The 20269-nt window shown below is 40.5% G+C and overlaps 1 protein-coding gene across 1 annotated transcript in view; it reads left to right on the forward strand.

Annotated features, from left to right (window-relative positions):
* ZNF407 (zinc finger protein 407) overlaps positions 1–20269 on the forward strand; it is a 406301-nt gene that overhangs the window by 134402 nt on the left and 251630 nt on the right. The window contains exon 3 of the mRNA XM_056854466.1: positions 18904–18978. Within this exon, the coding sequence (XP_056710444.1) occupies positions 18904–18978 (75 nt within the window). The remainder of the gene's footprint in view (positions 1–18903; positions 18979–20269) is intronic.

Below are 20269 nucleotides of genomic sequence, written 5' to 3' on the forward strand. Positions count from 1 at the left end.
ACATTCGTATACAACGCACCAAACATCAAGTGTAGCCAATACAGCGTTGGTGGGTAAGTCCCTATTTTCAACATATTGAATAAAGTCCCTGGAATCCAACACATATGAGGGTGTTTGGTTAACAAATGGTTGGAGAAAATGGTCGAGATATTTCGTTAAAGGTTCTAGCAGAGATCCTCGGGAGGACACTATGGGTCTTCCTGGTACAGGATAGGTTTCTTTATGGATCTTAGGAAGCATGTAAAATTGGCAGACTCTTTAATATGATCTTATCAATGTATCTGAATAAAGAAGCCGGGCTTTAAATGGTGGGTGGGAAAGTTCGCCCGGTGCCTTCATAGAGATACATTGTGATACACTTTGTCTCTATGGAGGTGCGGGGTGAACTTACCCACCGTTTAAAGCCCAGCTTCTCTACTCAGATACATTGCAAACATCACATTAAAGAGTCTGAACACAGCCACTTTGCCAATGCATTTGAATGGAGGAAGATGGGGTGACCCCTTCCAGACCCCATACCTCCGGACCTCCTGACCCAATCTTTACCAACCTTGGGGGTTCTTGCAAGGAGAATCCCTTCTAGCTACCCTGAAAATATGGGACCTCTACCTGTAAAAATGCCCCCGCAGGCGCTACAAAAAGCCGCGAAATGCATTTAATGTGTTTAAATGGCCAAATTATTCAGGAATCCTGAATTTAAAGCTGAATTCCCACCTATACTGGTATAGGGGAATTTGGCATTTGGGTTTTCCCGAATAAAAAAGGCAATTTAAACCCAAAACCGAATTAAACTGATTTTTTTTTGTTTTCAACAGCCCTATTGCAAACCCTTTGAAGTAACATTGTGGACCTCCAGAGGCTCTCCAAGCATTAGTATGAGAAATGGTGGCCTGGTAGCTTTTTAAGATCCTTTTCTGTTTGTAATCAGCAAGGTGGCAAAGAATTCCTCCCCACAGTTGCATTTAGTATAGGAGTTGTTCCTTCTCTTAGACTCAGCTGATCTTGCTGCACTGATCTATGCATCTATAATTTTGAGACATTATCTGTTATAACAGAAGAAGAAGAAGAGTTGGTTTTTATATGCCAAATTTCTCTACCACTAAAGGAAGAATCAAACCAGCTTACAATCACCTTCCCTTCCCCTCCCCACCACAGACACCATGTGAGGTCGGTGGGGCTGAGAGAGCTCTGAGAGCTGTGACTAGCCCAAGGCCAGTATCTATGTGGGGTTGCCTTTGAAGACAACACAGAAACTTCTGACTGTTAGAAACTACAGCTGCTTGTCTATTGACTACAGTGTGAAGGTCTGATTGCAACATGGCCGTTCTAGAACAGATTCATCTTAATTCAAGGTGCAGGTTCTGGCAAGTAAAAGGCCTTCATGACCCTGGGGCCCACATCCCTAAAGGGCCTGGTGTGGACATGCACCAGCTTTGGATCTCCCAGCAACCTTACCAGGTTGGTGCCCCCTTACCGGGTTGGTGCCCCCTGCCCAGGTTATTTTATCAGTTGCTGCTCAGTTGCAGCATCTTTCAATGTTATTTCACTTTTTGTAGAACACCCTCCCAGAGTGTGTTAGGAGAGTTCCTACCTTGGCAGTTTTTAGGAAAAATGTAAAGCGGTACTGTTTAGGAAGGTTTTTTGAGAGAGACGGGTTTCCCCACCATAAGATTATTTTAAGGAGTTTAAAGCCTTAGATTTGGTTGCTATTCGGTTTGTTTCCGCTGGCTTTATGCCTTGTGTATTTTATGTTTCTGCTGGCTGTAAGCCCTCTTTGAATCTCCTGGTATAGAAAGAAAGGCAAGATATAAAGGTTGTAATAAATATGTAAAATGCTCTTCCTGATTAGAGTTGTCATGACTCAGACCTAACTATATGGGACTGCAGAAAGCATATGTGCATATGCATATATGCTTATGTTCCAAATGGTGTTCAGTGCATAATTTGAGGTTAAACCATCGTTGGTTCTTTTTTCCTTTGATTGAATTAAAGTGATTTCTAAATATTTTGTAGGGATGATATTACCGGACTCAGAAGAGACACGTGTTAAGACAGTTTTCAGATTAGAGATGTGGAGTAACCTCAGAGAACACGTTATCTCTCCCCACCCCTTCACCTACCAAGTTATAGCTAGAAAACTAGAGGAGTTTCCTTTGTTGTTTAATTTTCATGGATTAATAAAGCCACCCTTGTTTGGAAGGACAAGGTCGAGAAGATGAATTTGTACATGGTTTTATTTCTTCATATTTGAATTATTTGCTTTAAATGTTGGAAAAATGGGTTTATTTCTGTACTGTTAGCCAATCCTTTGTAACCTAAACAAAAAAGGGAGTTAGGCATGGCCAAACTCTTCTAGATACAAGAGGATGACTTGAGTGTGTGTGTGTGTGGGGGGAGTGTAGTAATAAGCTGCTGCGTTGATGCTTTGAGGTATGGGCTTGATGCCTGAAATCCAGCTCCTCCGTTTAAACTGAAACAAAACATTCACTTTGGGGAGTCTGTCTTGCCCAAGACAACCTAAAAAGATGTATTATCTGAAATGAATTACTCTTCAGGTAATATGTCTTGTCGGGTAAGGTAGATTCCCCAAAGTGAATGTTTTGTTTCAGTTTAACTAAACAAGAGGCAGTGAATTTCCTATAGGGTCATGGGATAGCTTCTCAGCTTTCAGTTAAGAGAGAGAAATGGGAAAATCTAGGACCTCTCAGTTCTGAAAGTAATTTTTATTGCAAATAGCACCAAAGTTAACTAGTTCAAGGTTAGTCCTGGGGTAGATTTAGTACTGTTCAGGGTGAAGCCACATAATCATAGTGGACAAGGGAAAGCTTTCTTCTGAATGCACCCTCGTGTGGTCAGATTGATGTTTAACCACTTCCAGAAAAGCACTCATTTTGTATCATTTGGCAGGACATAGATAAATCCTGATTTCGCTGAATGAGGACATGTTCTATAGCAATTCCCAGCAGCCGAAGGAGGGAAGTTTCTGAAATAAACAAAACCAATCACATAGCATAAAACCAGAAAGAATAAGAATGGTGAACAACATCTGATCAAAGCACAGCAGATATGTTTAAAGTTATCTCACACCCATCAGTCAGTGTGGTGGCGGAAGAGTGTCAAACATCTGCTTGCATTTTTCCGAGTGAACTTCCTTCTCTCTTTGAAATAAGGAATCACACTGATTGCCAGTCAAAGCAGAGGCTTAAGTGTTCAAAAGTCCAAGACGCTGGCTTTATTCTGCTTTGTGAGTCTTTTCTAAATTTGTTTTTGCACTTGATCATTATATGAAGGCATATTGACTGTTTGCACATGGGACAGATTTCCCCCCCTGTCTCCCTTTGCTGGTGTACTAATCCTTATCATAACAACACAAAGGCAAAAATAACCTTGTGGTGATGTTTGCCCATCCAAAAGATCACAGATCTCTATCCTTAGTTCAGAATTAAAAGTTTTATGAGATTGCATCCCAGGAGTAATTAAAGACAAACAGAAACCTTGGGGTCTGACAATTCAAAGTATAGATAGGAAAGTTGAATTGTTAGGATACTTACAATGCATTCCTAAGAACACTTTCACCATGAAATAGACCTAAGTAGGATTCTGAGAAGACTGCCCCCTTAAGGTACTAGAGTGAGAAATCTTAAGAACATTGAAATTCTTTTGAACAATGGAGTTTTCTGACTTTTCCACTCAATGGAGCTTTCTCACTCAATGGAGCGTAAGCTCAGATGAACCCGTATCCCATAGAAATCTGTTTTCTACACATGGTGAGCTCAAAACTTGGGCTGAGTGCCTCTGTCCCAGGCCTAATTCACTGCTTGTACTCTGTAAATGATGATGAGCAACTATTTCCTTTTTGTTATGAAGCCTTAGTTTTGTGCTATATACTATGCGTATTTCACTGCAGGAAGCAGATGTTTTCCTGCTTTCCCAGATCCCAGAAGACCTCTATGACCCCTGAAACAACATTGTCAGGGATCCTCATAGACAACTAGCTGCACAAGTGGCTACATTGAGAAGGGAAATCAAACAAGACTCTCCCCTTGCTTTCCATCTTCCTTAGAATTCATTGCTTTGTTGTAATGTGTGTGTGTAAAGTGCCTTCAAGTCTCAGACAACTTATGGCGACCCCTTTTGGGGTTTTCACGGCAAGAGACTAACAGAGGTGGTTTGCCAGTGCCTTGCTCTGCACAACAACCCTGGTATTCTTTGGTGGTCTCCCATCCAAATACTAACCAGGACTGACCCTGCTTAGCTTCTGAGATCTGACGAGATCAGGCTAGCCTGGGCCATCCAGGTCAGGGCTCTTGATTGTAATACACACACACAATTTACACAGAGAGAGAGTGCCGTCAAATCACATCTGACTTATGGCGACCCCTGTTGGGTATTTTAAGTCAAGAGTTATTCAGAGGTGGTTTGCCATTGCCTGCCTCCACGTCATGACTCTGGTATTCCTTGGAGGTCTTACATCTAAATACTAGCCAGGGCCAAACCCTTCTTAGCTTCTGAGCACTTTACACTGTTGAGTGTATGAATTCTTGTAGTGCTACCTTTTGTTAAGGCAAAGAATTTTGTATATTGTCAATTTAGCAGACTTTTCTTAGTTGTTTCACTAATTCCTTTGACTTTTGCAAGATAGCTTAGGGGGCTGCAAAAGATCAGACAGGCCAGTGCCTAATTTCTCTTTCTAATTTTCTTAGTATAAATATCCTCTGGAGTAATTATGGAAACTTTAGGATTGTGTTTGTGTAGATGTGTCTATCTCGGTTATCACACTTGTAATGGCATTGTTTGGAGGGTTGTAAATATGATGTATTTGTTATATACTGAGTCTTATTTGGCATTGCCAACAAAGAACAATGCTCTCAGGTATTGTCATGCTTTTGGAAGTTGATGTTAATCTGTTTTTGAAGTAAGGCACTCTGTAAAATCTAAGCCTAAGGTTGCATTTCTCAGGTTACGGGAAAAAAAAACAGGTTATGTATTGTGGTATGCCAAGAGGTGATAGCATGATGCAGAAGGCACTGGGATTATAAAGTACTTTTTGCAGCTGTTAGATTACTAAACACTAGTTAAAGGGATTGTGTACAGATGTTTGGCAGATAATAAAAACAATGTAGATAAATTACAGTTATAATTACATATTTATATTACATACTAGTATAACTTAGCGCTTGTTAACTTTGCTAAATGTTGGAATAAAAATAATTGAAGTAGTGTTAATTTTGTCATATTTTAGAAGTATTTCTGGAAGACCTAAACTTTTCTTCCTCACTGAATAGAACAAGATCATTAAGGAGGATATTTGATTGTATTAGTGTGAAACACAAAATGTTTAGTAATGTGCTATAAATAGGAACTTACTTTATTTACAAGTCATTTTCTCATAGACATGCATCTTTTTCTACGGATTCTCTGTAAATGAAATCCTGTGTGTTTTCTGGTTATGAATTGCACAGAATATTATGTTATCTTTTGCAAAGAAAGTTTTTATCATTGAGCAAAATATAACATCCCACTTTACTTCAGTGCTCTTTTATTTTATAAAGTATGCCCTCAAAGATCAGCATCTTGTTAAAGCAGAGATATATTTTTATTAATTATACACACGCACTTTCCATTTTAATTCTCAACATAGATGCTCAGGGAGAATTAAAAGGCATATGCTTCTTTAAATTTGATTGCGTTGTGTTTGATTTTGGTCTGACTTTTTTCACTGACCATTATTTTTAGTTAGCCTATCATGGAGAGCCAGTATGGTGTAGGGGCTAGAGTGTCAGATTAGGATCTGGGAGACCCAGGTTTAAAATTCCCACTTTGCCATAGAAACTTGCTGGATTACCTTGGACTAGTTCACATACTCTCAGGTTGTTGTCAGTATACAATGGAGTATACAATATCAGTATACAATGGAGAAGAAAACGATGTAAGCCATTCTGAGTACCCATTGGGGAAGAAGAAGAAGAGTTGGTTTTTATATGCCAACTTCCTCTACCACTTAAGGGAGAATCAGACTGGCTTACAATCACCTTCCCTTCCCCTCCCCACAACAGACACCCTGTGAGGTAGGTGAGGCTGAGAGTGTGTGACTCACCCAAGGTTACCCAGCTGGCTTCGTGTGTAAGAGTGGGGAAACAAATCTAGTCCACCAGATTAGCCTCCGCCACTCATGTGGAGGAGTGGGGAATCAAACCCAGTTCTCCAGATCAGGCTCCACCACTCCAAACTACCACTCTTAACCGCTACACCACGCTGGCTGGAGAAAGGAGGGTATAAATGAAGTAAATAAATAAATTTATCACATGGTCATTTTTTCCAAAAAAAATCTTAGATCTTCTCTATATATTGGAGCTCCTACTTGTGATGATGATGTATCACACAATTCTTTATTCACCTGAGATGTTGCCTCTAATGGATGTATTTAAACATTATCAGGATTGTAAACATAGTTTGATAATCTCATAGTATATCAACTCCAGAGATCAGGTATTCAGCTACACCACTGCCTAGCTCTTTTTGCATTCTAAAACAGCACATGCAGTCTATTGTGATGATTTACTGTTTTCTCAAATCTGTGTCAAATACCGTGGGGCTTAGGCCAAGATTCCTATGGATCAGGCACTGATTCCCTGAATCGGTGGGGCTACTGGTTAGTGGAGGGAAGTAGTACACAAAGGGATCCGAATAACTATAGCTACACTAAAATGATGCACTTTATAGAAAGTGTAAAGAAGATGCATTTCTTCTCAGGATAGTTTATCCTAGAGCATGATGTTATAATGAACATCTTGGCCAATAACATCAATCTGGTATCACATGACAGTAGGGTTCTGTGTGTGTGTGTTTGCACTAAGGGTCCTTGTCCATTATCTATCTCAAATTTTATCCTATACTTCCACTAAGGCTTAAAATGGTGTACATAATCCTCACAATAAACTTGTTGAGTAGGTTAGTTTGAGAAAGTGTGGCCCAAGGTCACCTAATGAAGATGGATGGATGGATGGATGGATGAACAGACGGAGAGGGAACACTGTTCGATGGAGCCTCTGTGGTATGGTGGTGACTCTCTCCAAAGTGGCCAATAAAAGTTCCTATGAAATCAAAACAAGCTGTTCTGTTTGGGGGATCTTGGAGCAGGGTGGTATTTCCCTGTCTTCTTTCATGATACAATTATCTTCACGTACCAAGAAGAGCGATGCAGGTATGTCAAGCAACTTGCCAACAGAGTATAAGACCTGCTGTATTGAGATTGTGAATGAATATTGTAAGGGTTTTCCTCAAATATTGTGATAATTCTGCATCAACTTGGAAGAGCTCTACACGGAATTCAGGAAATTCTTTTTACTAGGCCTGAGAAGGACAGCCAATACTTTGAGGATTTCCTAGAAACCGTAATTGTTTTGGATGATCAAGGCATCATTATAGATGTTCTTGGGAGATACAGGAGAATAGTGAGCAACACCTCCAATTCAACAACCAAGACAATGTAACTAAGGAGCTTGGGTGAGCAGTCCTTGCCCTGAAAGGGAAATACATCAGACCAAATAATCGCAGACAAGTAATAACATTAAAGGTTGATTACAGCAGAGGCCATGATTCTTCTTGAAGGAGGGGAGGAAAAATACAGCTGTTCCTCACCAAGGGGATTCTTTTTCTCTCCATTTCTCACTCTTAGAGAGAGAGAGGGTATATTGGGAAGTCTGGTATAGACTACATTATACCTGGTATATTGACCACCCAGCTGCATAGCAAACTTCCTGATCAAGTCTGCCTAATAGGAGAGTTCATTCAGAGTTTGCTTCCTTTCTTTGAATTAATAATTGAGCTAATGAAATAATTCATATTAAGTTAATCCAGCTTTTATGTCATGGTTAGCCAGAAACTGAAACAGTGAAGTGTCTTGTGTCATAAGAGATGTAAGAAACAATCTGGAGCATCCCTTCCATTTGATCATGCAAGTCTAATAATTCCCTTACATCTTGAACGGCTTCTATTGGTGTCAAAGATGGAGCAATGGAAGCATCTTGAGAGACAGTTCTCTCTTTTTTGAATGATAGATATAGGAATATGCAGGAAGAGCAGAGTTGATTGATTGATAGTGAGTAACTCATCCATAATGATCTGTCCAATATAGACAGTAAATTATTCTAAAGATGGATGCAGGTCATTGACCAGCCGATCAACAAACCTGTTGTCCATCATTCTGCTGAAATGGAGTCTGGTACACTGTGACAGATACTTTGCTGTGCAGTGCATGAGAGGTACAGAAAGGTTCTTCTAATGATGCTATATTCAAAACTATTGTTTCTGTATCATTCCCACTTTCATGCTACCACACTACTCTGTCCCTCCAGGAATAAAACTGGATAAGAAACTATCCCTAAGCGCTTTATACAGTGTGACAAGCATAACTTTGCCTTGTCAATTATGTAATCCACCCAGTTATTCAACCCAACCAATATTTCTCCATCTTCTGCAGATTCAGATTCAGCATGGTCACTCTTATCCATTTGACCACCATAGCCATACACTAGCCTAAGACAGAAATCACAGCATCTGGATTTTTCGTTAAAGAAATATAGGACATATTGATGACAGTGCCAAATTGCAGATGAGTTTATTCAAGGACTTTTTATATACATTGAATAACCCTGGAGAAAGTGCAGAATCCTGTGGAATACTGCAGTCCATTTTCCAAGCTGACAAGATCTAAATATGCTTTGAAGTAGTAGAGCAAAAGCAACCATTTCAGTAAAATGGATCACCTCCATCTTCTGAGACAAACCCTTTAAGAGCTCTTTTGTGGTGGTAATTAACTCAACTTTGTTACAAGGTTTTTGGAACCACATCCCTAGATTTTCTAAGGAAATGTCTGTTATTGGCCTTTGTCCTGGATCACACCATGACCATAATTCTGTATTTACTTAAAGGCAAGACTAGATTTTTTTCAAGGTATGCCATCAAAAGAAGAAGAAGAAATAGTAACAGTAGTAGTAGTTATGTCCAGTAATAATGAGTGTATTACATTTTTAAGTCTTACATTCAGGGTTGTCTTCCTTTCAAGTAAATATGGTACTTAAAAAATAACCTGCTAAATTAGTATGAGTATACAGATATATTCACCATTTACATGGGCATGTCTAAAAACAACTTCAAACCATTTGTTTGTAATGTTCAAGGCATGTAGTACAACATAGAACTAAGAATTTTATGTGAAATGGCCATGGCTCTCTATATTTTGAAAGAGGCAAGACAGGTAGTGAAGTGTGCCTGCCTGACCTACCTTTAGGAGAGAGGTTGTTGAGGGTGGTATGCACTCTCTGTGAGTAGGGTTGCTAACCTCCAGGTAGTAGCTGGAGATCTCTTGCTACTACAACTGATCTCCAGCTAATAGAGATCAATTCACCTGGAGAAAAATTGAACTCTATGGCATTGAAGTCCCTCCCCTCCCCAAACCCTGCCCTCCTCAGGCTCCACCCCAAAAACCTCCCACCGGGGACAAAGAGGGACCTGGCAACCCTATCTGTGAGTGAGAAGGGTCATCACAGTTACCAAAGGTCTAAATGAATTTCAAGGTTAACAAGCATCATTCCATCTGTCTGATGGCTTTGGCACAGTGGTTGAGGCATGCAAAATTCTCTCCCAGCCCCAATGGAAGTTCTGTAGTTTACTATCCAAATATGGTAGTGGATATCCAGGGACAAGGAAGAAGAAGAAGAAGAGTTGGTTTTTATATGCCAACTTTCTCTACCACTTAAGGGAGACCCAAACTGGCTTACAATCACCTTCCCTTCCCCTCCCCACAACAGACACCCTGTGAGGTGGGTGGGGCTGAGAGAGCTGTGACTGGCCCAAGGTCACCCAGCTGGTTTCGTGTGTAGGAGTGGGGAAACAAATCCAGTTCACCAGATTAGCCTCCACTGCTCATGTGGAGGAGTGGGGAATGAAACCTTGTTCTCCAGATCAGAACCCACCACTCCAAACCACCACACTTAACCACGACACCACGCTTGCCCAACATGATTTGCCTGATAAGTTCTATGCTTATGGGAGAATTGCAGGAGTTGCCAACTAACATAAGAACCCGCCATTTATCTCATTAAAGCGCAAAGAGGCTTGCAGACTTTATTAACTGAGTACACAGAACTGTTTCTTTGACCCATGAAGTGGGAACAGACTTCCACACCTCAGTTTATAAAGCTACTGGAATAGCACATTTGCTTTCCGAGTTTTGGTAACTTCCTCCAGTGAAAAAGAACAAGAAGAAAATGATCAAGTAGTGTCTTTAATAGTCTGCATAATAAATGAAACACATTGATTGTGATTACATGGAAGATTGCATTTAGTAGCTGCCAGTTTGAAAGCTATGGTGGCCTCTTTGATATTGTTCAGTGCTGAACATGTGAGGGTTGATCTCCCAGTCATAAGTAGTTTATATATTTGAGGAAGGGAAAACAGAATACCATGTCAGGTGAGAAGCATTTCAGCTTCCTGAAACAGTGGCTGTTTTAAATCACTGGTACCCCTCCATCTGCCTGCATGTGTAAATGGATGCCACATTAAATTCTACTACTATTCATAAAAAGCCTGGGTGGGGGAAATGCGTTGGAAACATGTAAGATAAACGCACTTCCCTCCTCAAGTGCATGCTAAACTTCAGGCAGGCAGTTTTCAGATCTGCTGACTTCACAGGTTTTGCTCTCATTTATACTTGTCATGGAAAGGTAGACTTGTGCTATATTAGTCTATATTACCTATTCAGACTCCATCTGTTGACAGCTAGCTGTACATGGAAGCTTCGTGGCAAACGTCCATATGTTAATTAAGTATTATTAGCTTAAATTTCATATACCCTTTAGGATTGAAATTGGTAAACACTGGGCTCAGAATCAGTCCCGACATTTTATTTTCCACAGACAAATTCACCCTTTGTGGCTTCCTCTGTGTCTCATGCTGAGGTTGAAACTGCTCAGTTACTTGAGGTGGAAGCGTAGCATCCCATGTAATCTTTAGAGATTTTTGCTTGTATGTTGTTAATAAGACATTGTGATGGAGGTAAAAGAAATGATGGAGGTATGCCTAGGATGACATTTCCTTTCAAAGCAATGATGTCAGCGGATCAGGTTTCTAGATCAATTGTCTTTTTCTTTTAAAGGGAAATGGACAAATAAAGACACAGAGGTTTTCCAGGTCTGTTACTGCTCTTCCAGCAACTGTGTAACCTTGTCTGTTGTGTGCGTTGGTGTCATCAAACGATTTTCTGACTCAACCGCAGATTTGTCAGATAGAATGTAAACAAGCTGTTTCCCCTATGCTTAGATAATTGAGTATCTAATACAGAGTCTTAACAAGTAGGTAATAGGGATAATTTTTTGCTTTAACTCTATGGCCATTTTTGCATGGTAATTAGCAGCACGTTCCAGGCTGAATTGCCCCGCATATTTTTTTGAATTTTGCACGCTGAACTGACATTTTGGAAGTGACTGCGAAGCCGGCGCAGACCTGCTTTGCATTAGTAAAGAGCCCGTTTAACGTGACCTTTGGTTAGGATTGCCAGGTCCCTCTTTGCCATCGGTGGGAGGTTTTGGGGGTGGAGCCTGAGAAGGGCGGGGTTTGGGGAGGGGAGGGACTTCAATGCCATAGACCCCAATGGCCAAAGCGGCCACTTTCTCCAGGTGAACTGATCTCTATTGGCTGGAGATCAGCTGTAACAGCAGGAGATCTTCTGCTATTACCTGGAGGTTGGCAACCCTACCTTTGGTGATTGCCGTGAAGAATCACCTTCAAGGAACAATGCAAAACAACAGAGGCGTGTTCTCCTTTTGCGCTGGGACCATGAAAAGGCATTTTTAAAGTTGCATTTTAAAAAAGAGCTTTGGGCGAGCATTGAAATTGACCATGCAAAAATGGCCTACAAGAAGTATATTTTTAATGTGAAGATAATTAATGTAGGTTATTACATATATGATGGTTACTGAAAAGGATTTAAAATTGTCATTTAAAATTGCCCCCAATGAATATTACCATGTTGAGGGTATTATTGTAATTTATCGACAACTGCCCTTGGTCTTAACATTTTCATTGATGACAGTTACTGATGTTGCTGGTTTACACAGTAGGAACTTAGCAGCCAAAAGTATATTTCCACTACAGTTGCCAACTCCATCTTGGACATTTGGGGGTGGAGCCCATGGAGGGGACAATTTGAGGAGGGATTTCACTTAAAACCTATGATATACCATAGAGTCTGTCCCCTGAAGCTACCATTTTCTCCAGTGGATCTGATCTCTGCAGTCTGGAGATCAGTTGTAATTCTGGGAGAACGCCATGCCCCATCTGGAGGTTGGCAACCATAATTTTCGCCAAGGACTGCTTTTCAGATACACAGGTCTTTATGTTGTGCCTCTTCAGAGCAACAAGATTTTGAGCTGATACTGAAACAACGTGGAAATAGTTTTCCATATTTGTTTCACCATTTTATAGGAAGAAACAAAATGGCCTCTCCGTTTCAACTACGTTACCATTGTGCAACGTTGGAAGGAAAGTGGGAAATCCTAATTCCACTGACCCCAGTAACAAAAACTGCTTGAGGAAGAGAACTGTTTTTAGTCAAGGTCTTCCCCTTCCCTTCCTGCCTTAATGTTTGATTAACAAGTATACCTATTCCACCTTCCACTTACTGAAAAGAAACATGTGCGCTCAATTCCATTCCCCTTTATAAAAGATCAAATGAATAGCTCTCCTACATATTACTGTATTTTTAATTAGGTTTGCTTTTGACACAGTGGTGTTAAATACATAAATAAGTTCAGGCTATTGCCTTTTTGATTGTGTGCTCTCTGCGCATTAGTATCTTCTTTTTTTTCTTTAGATAATTAACTGGGGAGGAAGGAAGCTTCTGATTTACAAAAGTAAGAGTGTTGTTAATTTCAAATGTGTTGGATGTGCCTACGGCAATATCAAGATGGTTCTGCTTTCTGCCCAAAAGCAATGACAGTAAATTTGGAGTGTCTTGCACTCTTATTAGGACGCAAGATTTTATGCTACTCCAATCATTTTCCTTATGCACAATATTTCTAGTGACAGCTGCGTAGTCACAGTGGTGATGGTGCAATAGACTATGTTGAGTTCTAGCTGCAGTGTCCATATGTATCACTCAAAGATGAAAGGGAGAATCAATAATTTTTGATGTGTATCTTTTAAATAAAAATAACGAAGTCGCCATAGTTTTAAAGAGACAGAGCGTTAGTCTTAACACCCGAAGGCTACACAAAATAGTGCTTTTCTGTAATAATGTGAATAGGCCTAGAGTAAATCAGACATGGAGATGAGACATTACCATATATGTAAAAGAACAGTACTGTTTCTTGGCTTTTGTGGCAAATATATGCCATAATGCTACAGTATTTTTCTGTCCTTGCACTGTCCATTAGTTGAAACATGTCCAAATGAATTCAGCATTTAATGGTAAAAACCTTACAATATGCCAGCTTGATTTGTAGCCCGTCATACCATGGAATGCTAATTAAAATCATATTTTTGCATATGTCATGCCTTTCATGTACATATGCAAATAGATTTCCAGTGCCTTTCAGCTATTAGTAATTAACTTTATGAAGGACAGCTGTAATACATAATTAACAAAAATGTTTGCAAGCCCTTTTCACACTGAAAGTAAAAGCAGTAATTTCTTTTCTTTCTTTTTTTTGTTTTTGTTTTCAAGGAGGCCATTTTAGTTTGAAGTACCTTTCCAGTATCTGTATTTCTTAAATAATCAGATACTTTAATTAAATTAATGTAAAACTGTTATCAGTGAAAGTCTATTCAGTAATCATCTATTTATTCTGTCATGACAATTAAATAAAATAAGTGTTCTGTGTCTAAAATAAGGATGCCAACCCATTCCCCAAATTGTTCCTCCTGGATTCTGCAAGCTCTCAGTGTGTTGGGAAGCTTGATTCTCCTCCCCCTCTGTTTCCTTTACCTAACTCACAGCTGAAGGCAACGTTGTATCACGTCTGGAGCATATTAAATCCTCAATAGGCAAGATGTTTAGGGGGTGGTTCTTTTTCTTTTGGTTAATTTACAAAATCACATTTTTCTGCATACCGGGGGAATTCACTAAGTATATACAGACTGCTTCCTTGTCTGTGGATGACCCAATTTTGCTGCTGGTTTAATGTTATAGTGAATAGGGTTGCCAGCCTCCAGGTACTAGCTGGAGATCTCCTGCTATTACAACTGATCTCCAGCCGATTGAGATCAGTTCCCTTGGATAAAATGGCTGCTTTGGCCATTGGACTCTATGGCATTGAAGTCCCTCCCCTCCTCAAACCCTGCCTCCTAAGGCTCCGCCGCAAAAACCTCCTGCCGGTATTGAAGAGGGCCCTGGCAACCCTAATAGTAAAGTTCTTCGTAGATATCCTAGTGATGTTTATGTTTCACTATTATGCACATTATAATTTCTATGGGTTTGTGTTCAAAGAGTGGGCTGAGAGGGTCACTCCCATCTAGGTTGGCCAGCTCCAGCTTGGGAAATACCTGGAGATTTTGAGGAGGGCAGGGTTTGGGGAGGGGAGAGACTTCAATGGGGTATAATGCCATCGATTCCACCTTCCAAAGTGGCCATTTTTTCTAGGTAAACTGATCTCTGTCGCCTGGAGATCAGTTGTAATAGAAGGAGATCTCCAGCCACTACCTGGAGGTTGTAGCAAACAAACGTTAGCGTGCTGTATAGTTACTTGAGCAAACCCAAACCAGCAACGTATTGCAAAAACAATGAATAATTCAAAATTAAATACTTGTAATAGTGTTATTCAAAATATCATATACACTATATACAATGAACTTGGTTTACAAACTGAACTGTATATACGAAAGAACACAAAATTAAACTACAGAACATAGGTGCAATGTCCATTTTTTGCAGTCCTTTTAGCTGTATAGAAAGTCTTGTCATTCAAGAGGTAAGAAGGTCAGTTCTTCATTTAAACAGAAGCCCGGTTGTCTTTCTGTTTCGGCTTAACAAAAAAGCCTTCCTCAGCGGCCACTACAAAAATACAGCAATATATACAATGCAAAATGGTCTATAAATAACAGGAATCAAAAGTAAGCATTATAAAAGTAAACAACAAATTGATACTTACACGCGAGCTGTTACTAACTGGCTTTCGCGTTGGCAAAGTAGCCCTGAGTACGGAGAGCATTTAAAGAGTCTAGTCACATGATACAAGGAGACCATGTGAACAGAATGTTTTAAAGTGACAGAACCATATAGTGTAAGTGATGTACTTGCTCATAGGTAACATGCTAGATCTAGCGATGTGTTTAGTCCTTTAGGATGTAAGGAATCGAACATATGTATGTACTTAGACTCTTGACGTCTAAGTATCAATTCAATGTCAGTTTTCTCATATTTCTTAGTGTTAGTATAACGCCATAATACAAAGAAAGAAAGTTCCTCATCAGTGTGGTTTTTCTCCAGGAAATGTGAGGTAAGGGGAGCCTCCAGAACGTGATTTCTTACTCTGGACCTGTGCTCACTGATCCGGTATTTTATAGGTCTCTGGGTTTGTCCAATATACCAGAGAGGACATGCACATCTGATCACATAAATAAGGTGCCGTGAGTCACAATTATTAAAACTATCAATTTTGAATATGCGACCCGTTACTGGGTTCGTGATTTCACGAACTGTCAGCATGTATTTGCATCCGGTCCATCTAAAAAATAATATCCCATATGGCCAATTACTTCGATTGAAACGGAATTCAACTCAACAAGTTGATTTTTTCCAAGCAGCACATAATTTGAATGCTGATCTCCTACAACGGGGATACCCTAAACATGTCATTCTAAATGCTATGCATCAAACTAATAACAAACCTAGGGAATCATTAATTACAGAATGCACCACTCTTAAGCCTACACGACTTACTTATGTGATGCAATATACTTCCATGTCACCTCTAATTGGCCAAATCCTCCGTAAACACTGGCACCTGGTGCAACACCTACCCGGTTGCCAAGTACCTCCACGGATTGCATACAAACGCACCAGGTCTTTTAGAGACATACTAATAAATCCAATATCACGCCCTATGTCCTCATCCAATTTGCCTGCAGGTAATTTCAAATGTGGCTCTTGTCAGAGCTGCAAATACATGCTGACAGTTCGTGAAATCACGAACCCAGTAACGGGTCGCATATTCAAAATTGATAGTTTTAATAATTGTGACTCACGGCACCTTATTTATGTGATCAGATGTGCATGTCCTCTCTGGTATATTGGACAAACCCAGAGACCTATAAAATACCGGATCAGTGAGCACAGGTCCAGAGTAAGAAATCACGTTCTGGAGGCTCCCCTTACCTCACATTTCCTGGAGAAAAACCACACTGATGAGGAACTTTCTTTCTTTGTATTATGGCGTTATACTAACACTAAGAAATATGAGAAAACTGACATTGAATTGATACTTAGACGTCAAGAGTCTAAGTACATACATATGTTCGATTCCTTACATCCTAAAGGACTAAACACATCGCTAGATCTAGCATGTTACCTATGAGCAAGTACATCACTTACACTATATGGTTCTGTCACTTTAAAACATTCTGTTCACATGGTCTCCTTGTATCATGTGACTAGACTCTTTAAATGCTCTCCGTACTCAGGGCTACTTTGCCAACGCGAAAGCCAGTTAGTAACAGCTCGCGTGTAAGTATCAATTTGTTGTTTACTTTTATAATGCTTACTTTTGATTCCTGTTATTTATAGACCATTTTGCATTGTATATATTGCTGTATTTTTGTAGTGGCCGCTGAGGAAGGCTTTTTTGTTAAGCCGAAACAGAAAGACAACCGGGCTTCTGTTTAAATGAAGAACTGACCTTCTTACCTCTTGAATGACAAGACTTTCTATACAGCTAAAAGGACTGCAAAAAATGGACATTGCACCTATGTTCTGTAGTTTAATTTTGTGTTCTTTCGTATATACAGTTCAGTTTGTAAACCAAGTTCATTGTATATAGTGTATATGATATTTTGAATAACACTATTACAAGTATTTAATTTTGAATTATTCATTGTTTTTGCACTACCTGGAGGTTGGCAACCCTAGTCCCAACCCAGCAGCATTTCTGGCTCTTTCAGCAAGATCTGCTTTGCCAAGAAAACAACGTCTATACTGAAAATCAAGTTCACACTACATTGAAATCACAGTGGCTCAATTTTCATTTTGCTTTGTGGTGGGGAGGGACATCTGAGCTAGTCATGCTTAGGTGACTGCCACATATTAGGCAGATGATGAGAGGGAGGGCATCTTGGCCATCTTCTGGTCACTAGGGGTGTGGAGGGGGGAGGTAGTTGTGAATTTCCTGCATTGTGCAGGGGGTTGGACTTGATGGCCCTGGTGGTCCCTTCCAACTCTATGATTCTATATTGGATGAGCCTAGGGTTGCCAGCACTGTCTCAACAAATGCCAGGAGATTTTGAGGGTGGTCCCTCAAGAGGGTGGAGTTTGGGGAGGATGCCACATCAGTTCCAGGTGATGGTCTAGGAATTTCCCCTAATTTTCCTAGAGGGTCACTTAGGGGGCAATTTTCTGGCCATTTTTCTCCCATTCCTCAGTTTCTTGTAGGCAGGGAATTTGGGACAGAGGGCAGGGGATTGACTGCCACAGGTGGGCAAATGGCAAGCCTTGATGGGCATGGGTTCCCAATTAACTGTACACAAATGTTTAAAGATATACATACAATTTGTCTTTGCTGCAGCAACTGTATTGTATAGAGTTGCCCTTAATTATCAAAGGTTCTGAAAGCAAAATAACCCAACATGCTGCTGCCCTAATCCATGTCTAAATTTAAGACTGAAGCACAGGAGGCCTTCTTTGAAAAAGTCTTTAGATGTCTTACAGTATGGTGTTTCCTTTCCGTGCAGGGCTTTCCCCCATGTTGCCTTCTGGCACTAATATTCAGAAGTTTACTACAAAGGTTTGTGTGTGTAAAGTGCCTTCAGGTCGCAGCCGACTTATGGCGACCCCTTTTTGGTTTTCATGGCAAGAGACTAACAGAGGTGGTTTGGCAGTGCCTTCCTCTGCGCAACAACCCTGGTATTCCTTGGTGGTGTCCCATCCAAATACTAACCAGGGCTGACCCTGCTTAGCTTCTGAGATCTGACAAGATCAGGCTAGCCTGGGCCATCCAGGTCCTCTGAATGTGGAGGTTCCCTTTAGTTACCACGAGTAGTAGCCACGGATAGACCTATCCTCCATGAATCTCTCATCCCCTTCCTGTGGCCATCAATACATCCTCTGGCAGTGAATTCCACACTTTAATCACTCATTGAGTAGATAAGTATTTCCTTTTGCCCATCCTGAATCTACTGCCCATTGACTTCATTGGGCACCTCCAAGTTCTAGTATTTTGGGAGAGGGAGGAAAAGTTCTCTCTTCCCATTCTTTCTATCCCCTTTGTAATTTTATAAACCTCTTCCTCCCCCCCCCCCCAATACTCATTTCTTTTGTAGATTGAAAAGTCCTTGACTCATCAGACTTTCCTCATAGAAAAGATGACCCAACTCCTTGACCATCTTGGTTTCCCTCTTCTGTATTTTTTTCCAGCTCTGCCATGTTCTTTTTGAAATACGATGACCAGAATTGTATGCAGTATTCCAAGTTAGGCCGCACCACAGAACTAGTTACCATCCTAAACAAAGTTATACCCGTCTAAGTCTGTTGGTTAATGGTTTTGAACAGTCTTGCTCTTCTTAGGATCTCACAGTTTGTCTCTACTACCGCAACATTTTTGGAATATGTTAAATTTGATATTATGCATTGGAAAAATGAAGTTTTCCTCAAAAGAGAAAATGGAAATATAACACATTTATTTTCTTTTTCAGGGTGGCATTTGTAATGAAAAAGCACTTAAATACTCATTTACTGGGAAAACACGGAGTTGGAACACCAAAAGAAAGGTAAAATAAAGTAACCATTTTTCAGTTGTACCTCTGTACATGTAAACCTAAAGTTTAAAAGCTGTCTTGAGTGTTTGTATAGATAAGAGCAGAAGTAGTATGTGGACATGTTTGAGTAGACCTGTTCCTTCTTCTCCCACTTACACATACCTGTTATGGTCTAGGGAGTGGAAGAAGCATGGGCAGATGGTAGGACAAAGAACACCGCAAAGTAGAATATTATACATACCTGGACTGGGTTCTGGTATATATTTGTGTATGTCTGTGTATATTTTAAATTGTATATATAATGTCAGCCACCTGAAGACTCAATAACACTCTTAGATGTAGGGATGAAGCCATAATTTGAGGATGGGAAAATATTTCATAAGCCATATACTCCAGAACCATACTTCTGTTGGTAAAATAACTGAGATCGTGCTTGATTTTAAAAGGCAGTGTTCTTGATTTCTAGAGAGTTATGCTGGAAGCTTTCTTAAGCTTTCTTCTTATGGAAAGTGGCCTGTTTTTAAGGTGATCATATATTTATAAAGGGAGGGGTGAGGGACAGGAATTAGAGCTGTTCACAGTAGTTTCATTATGGGTACACTGCTGATAACATGGGAGCAGTATGTTTTTTTAGTATCTGCTTGGAATACAGTTGACAAATGCCCACTGGGGGTGGATAGGGTTGTCAACCTCCAGGTGGTGGCTGTAGATCTCCCACTCATACAACTGATTTCCAGGTGACAGAGATCAGTTCCCCTGGAGAAAATTCAATTGCTTTGGCAATTGAACTCTATGGCATTGAAGTCCCTCCCCTCTCTAAAACCTTTCCTCCTCAGGCTCCACCCCCAAAATCTCCAGGTATTTCCCAACCCAGGGCTGGCAACCCATCCCCAGTGGCCATTGCCTGTTGGTACTCCAGTGGCCTGTGGGAGAAAAAAGTTTGAAATCACAGTTGCTGCCAGCATGGCATCACTTCCTGGAAAAACCTGAAAGCGACACCAGTTCTTTCTAGGAATCACCGGAACCTCTAAGGTAAAACCATAGAGTTTTCAACTATTCCTAGAAAGGTGTGACGTCACTTACAAGTTTTCCCTGAAGTGATGCCATGCCATCACCTACAACCCTCCCCCTAGTCTTCCACTGGTTGCCAGGACATGCCTGGCAGTCCTAACTTGGAAGAACGTTGTAGTACTGGATGCTGACATGGGTCCAAGTAGCTCATTTGGGATCAGCTGCGACTGAGGGCTGCCCCAAGCGCGGCCTCTTTATATGCCGGGGAGCCGGACCTGAGTGAAAACCTCAG

This window comes from Euleptes europaea, chromosome 8 (assembly GCF_029931775.1).
Source record: "Euleptes europaea isolate rEulEur1 chromosome 8, rEulEur1.hap1, whole genome shotgun sequence".
In the NCBI taxonomy this organism is placed as follows: domain Eukaryota; kingdom Metazoa; phylum Chordata; class Lepidosauria; order Squamata; family Sphaerodactylidae; genus Euleptes; species Euleptes europaea.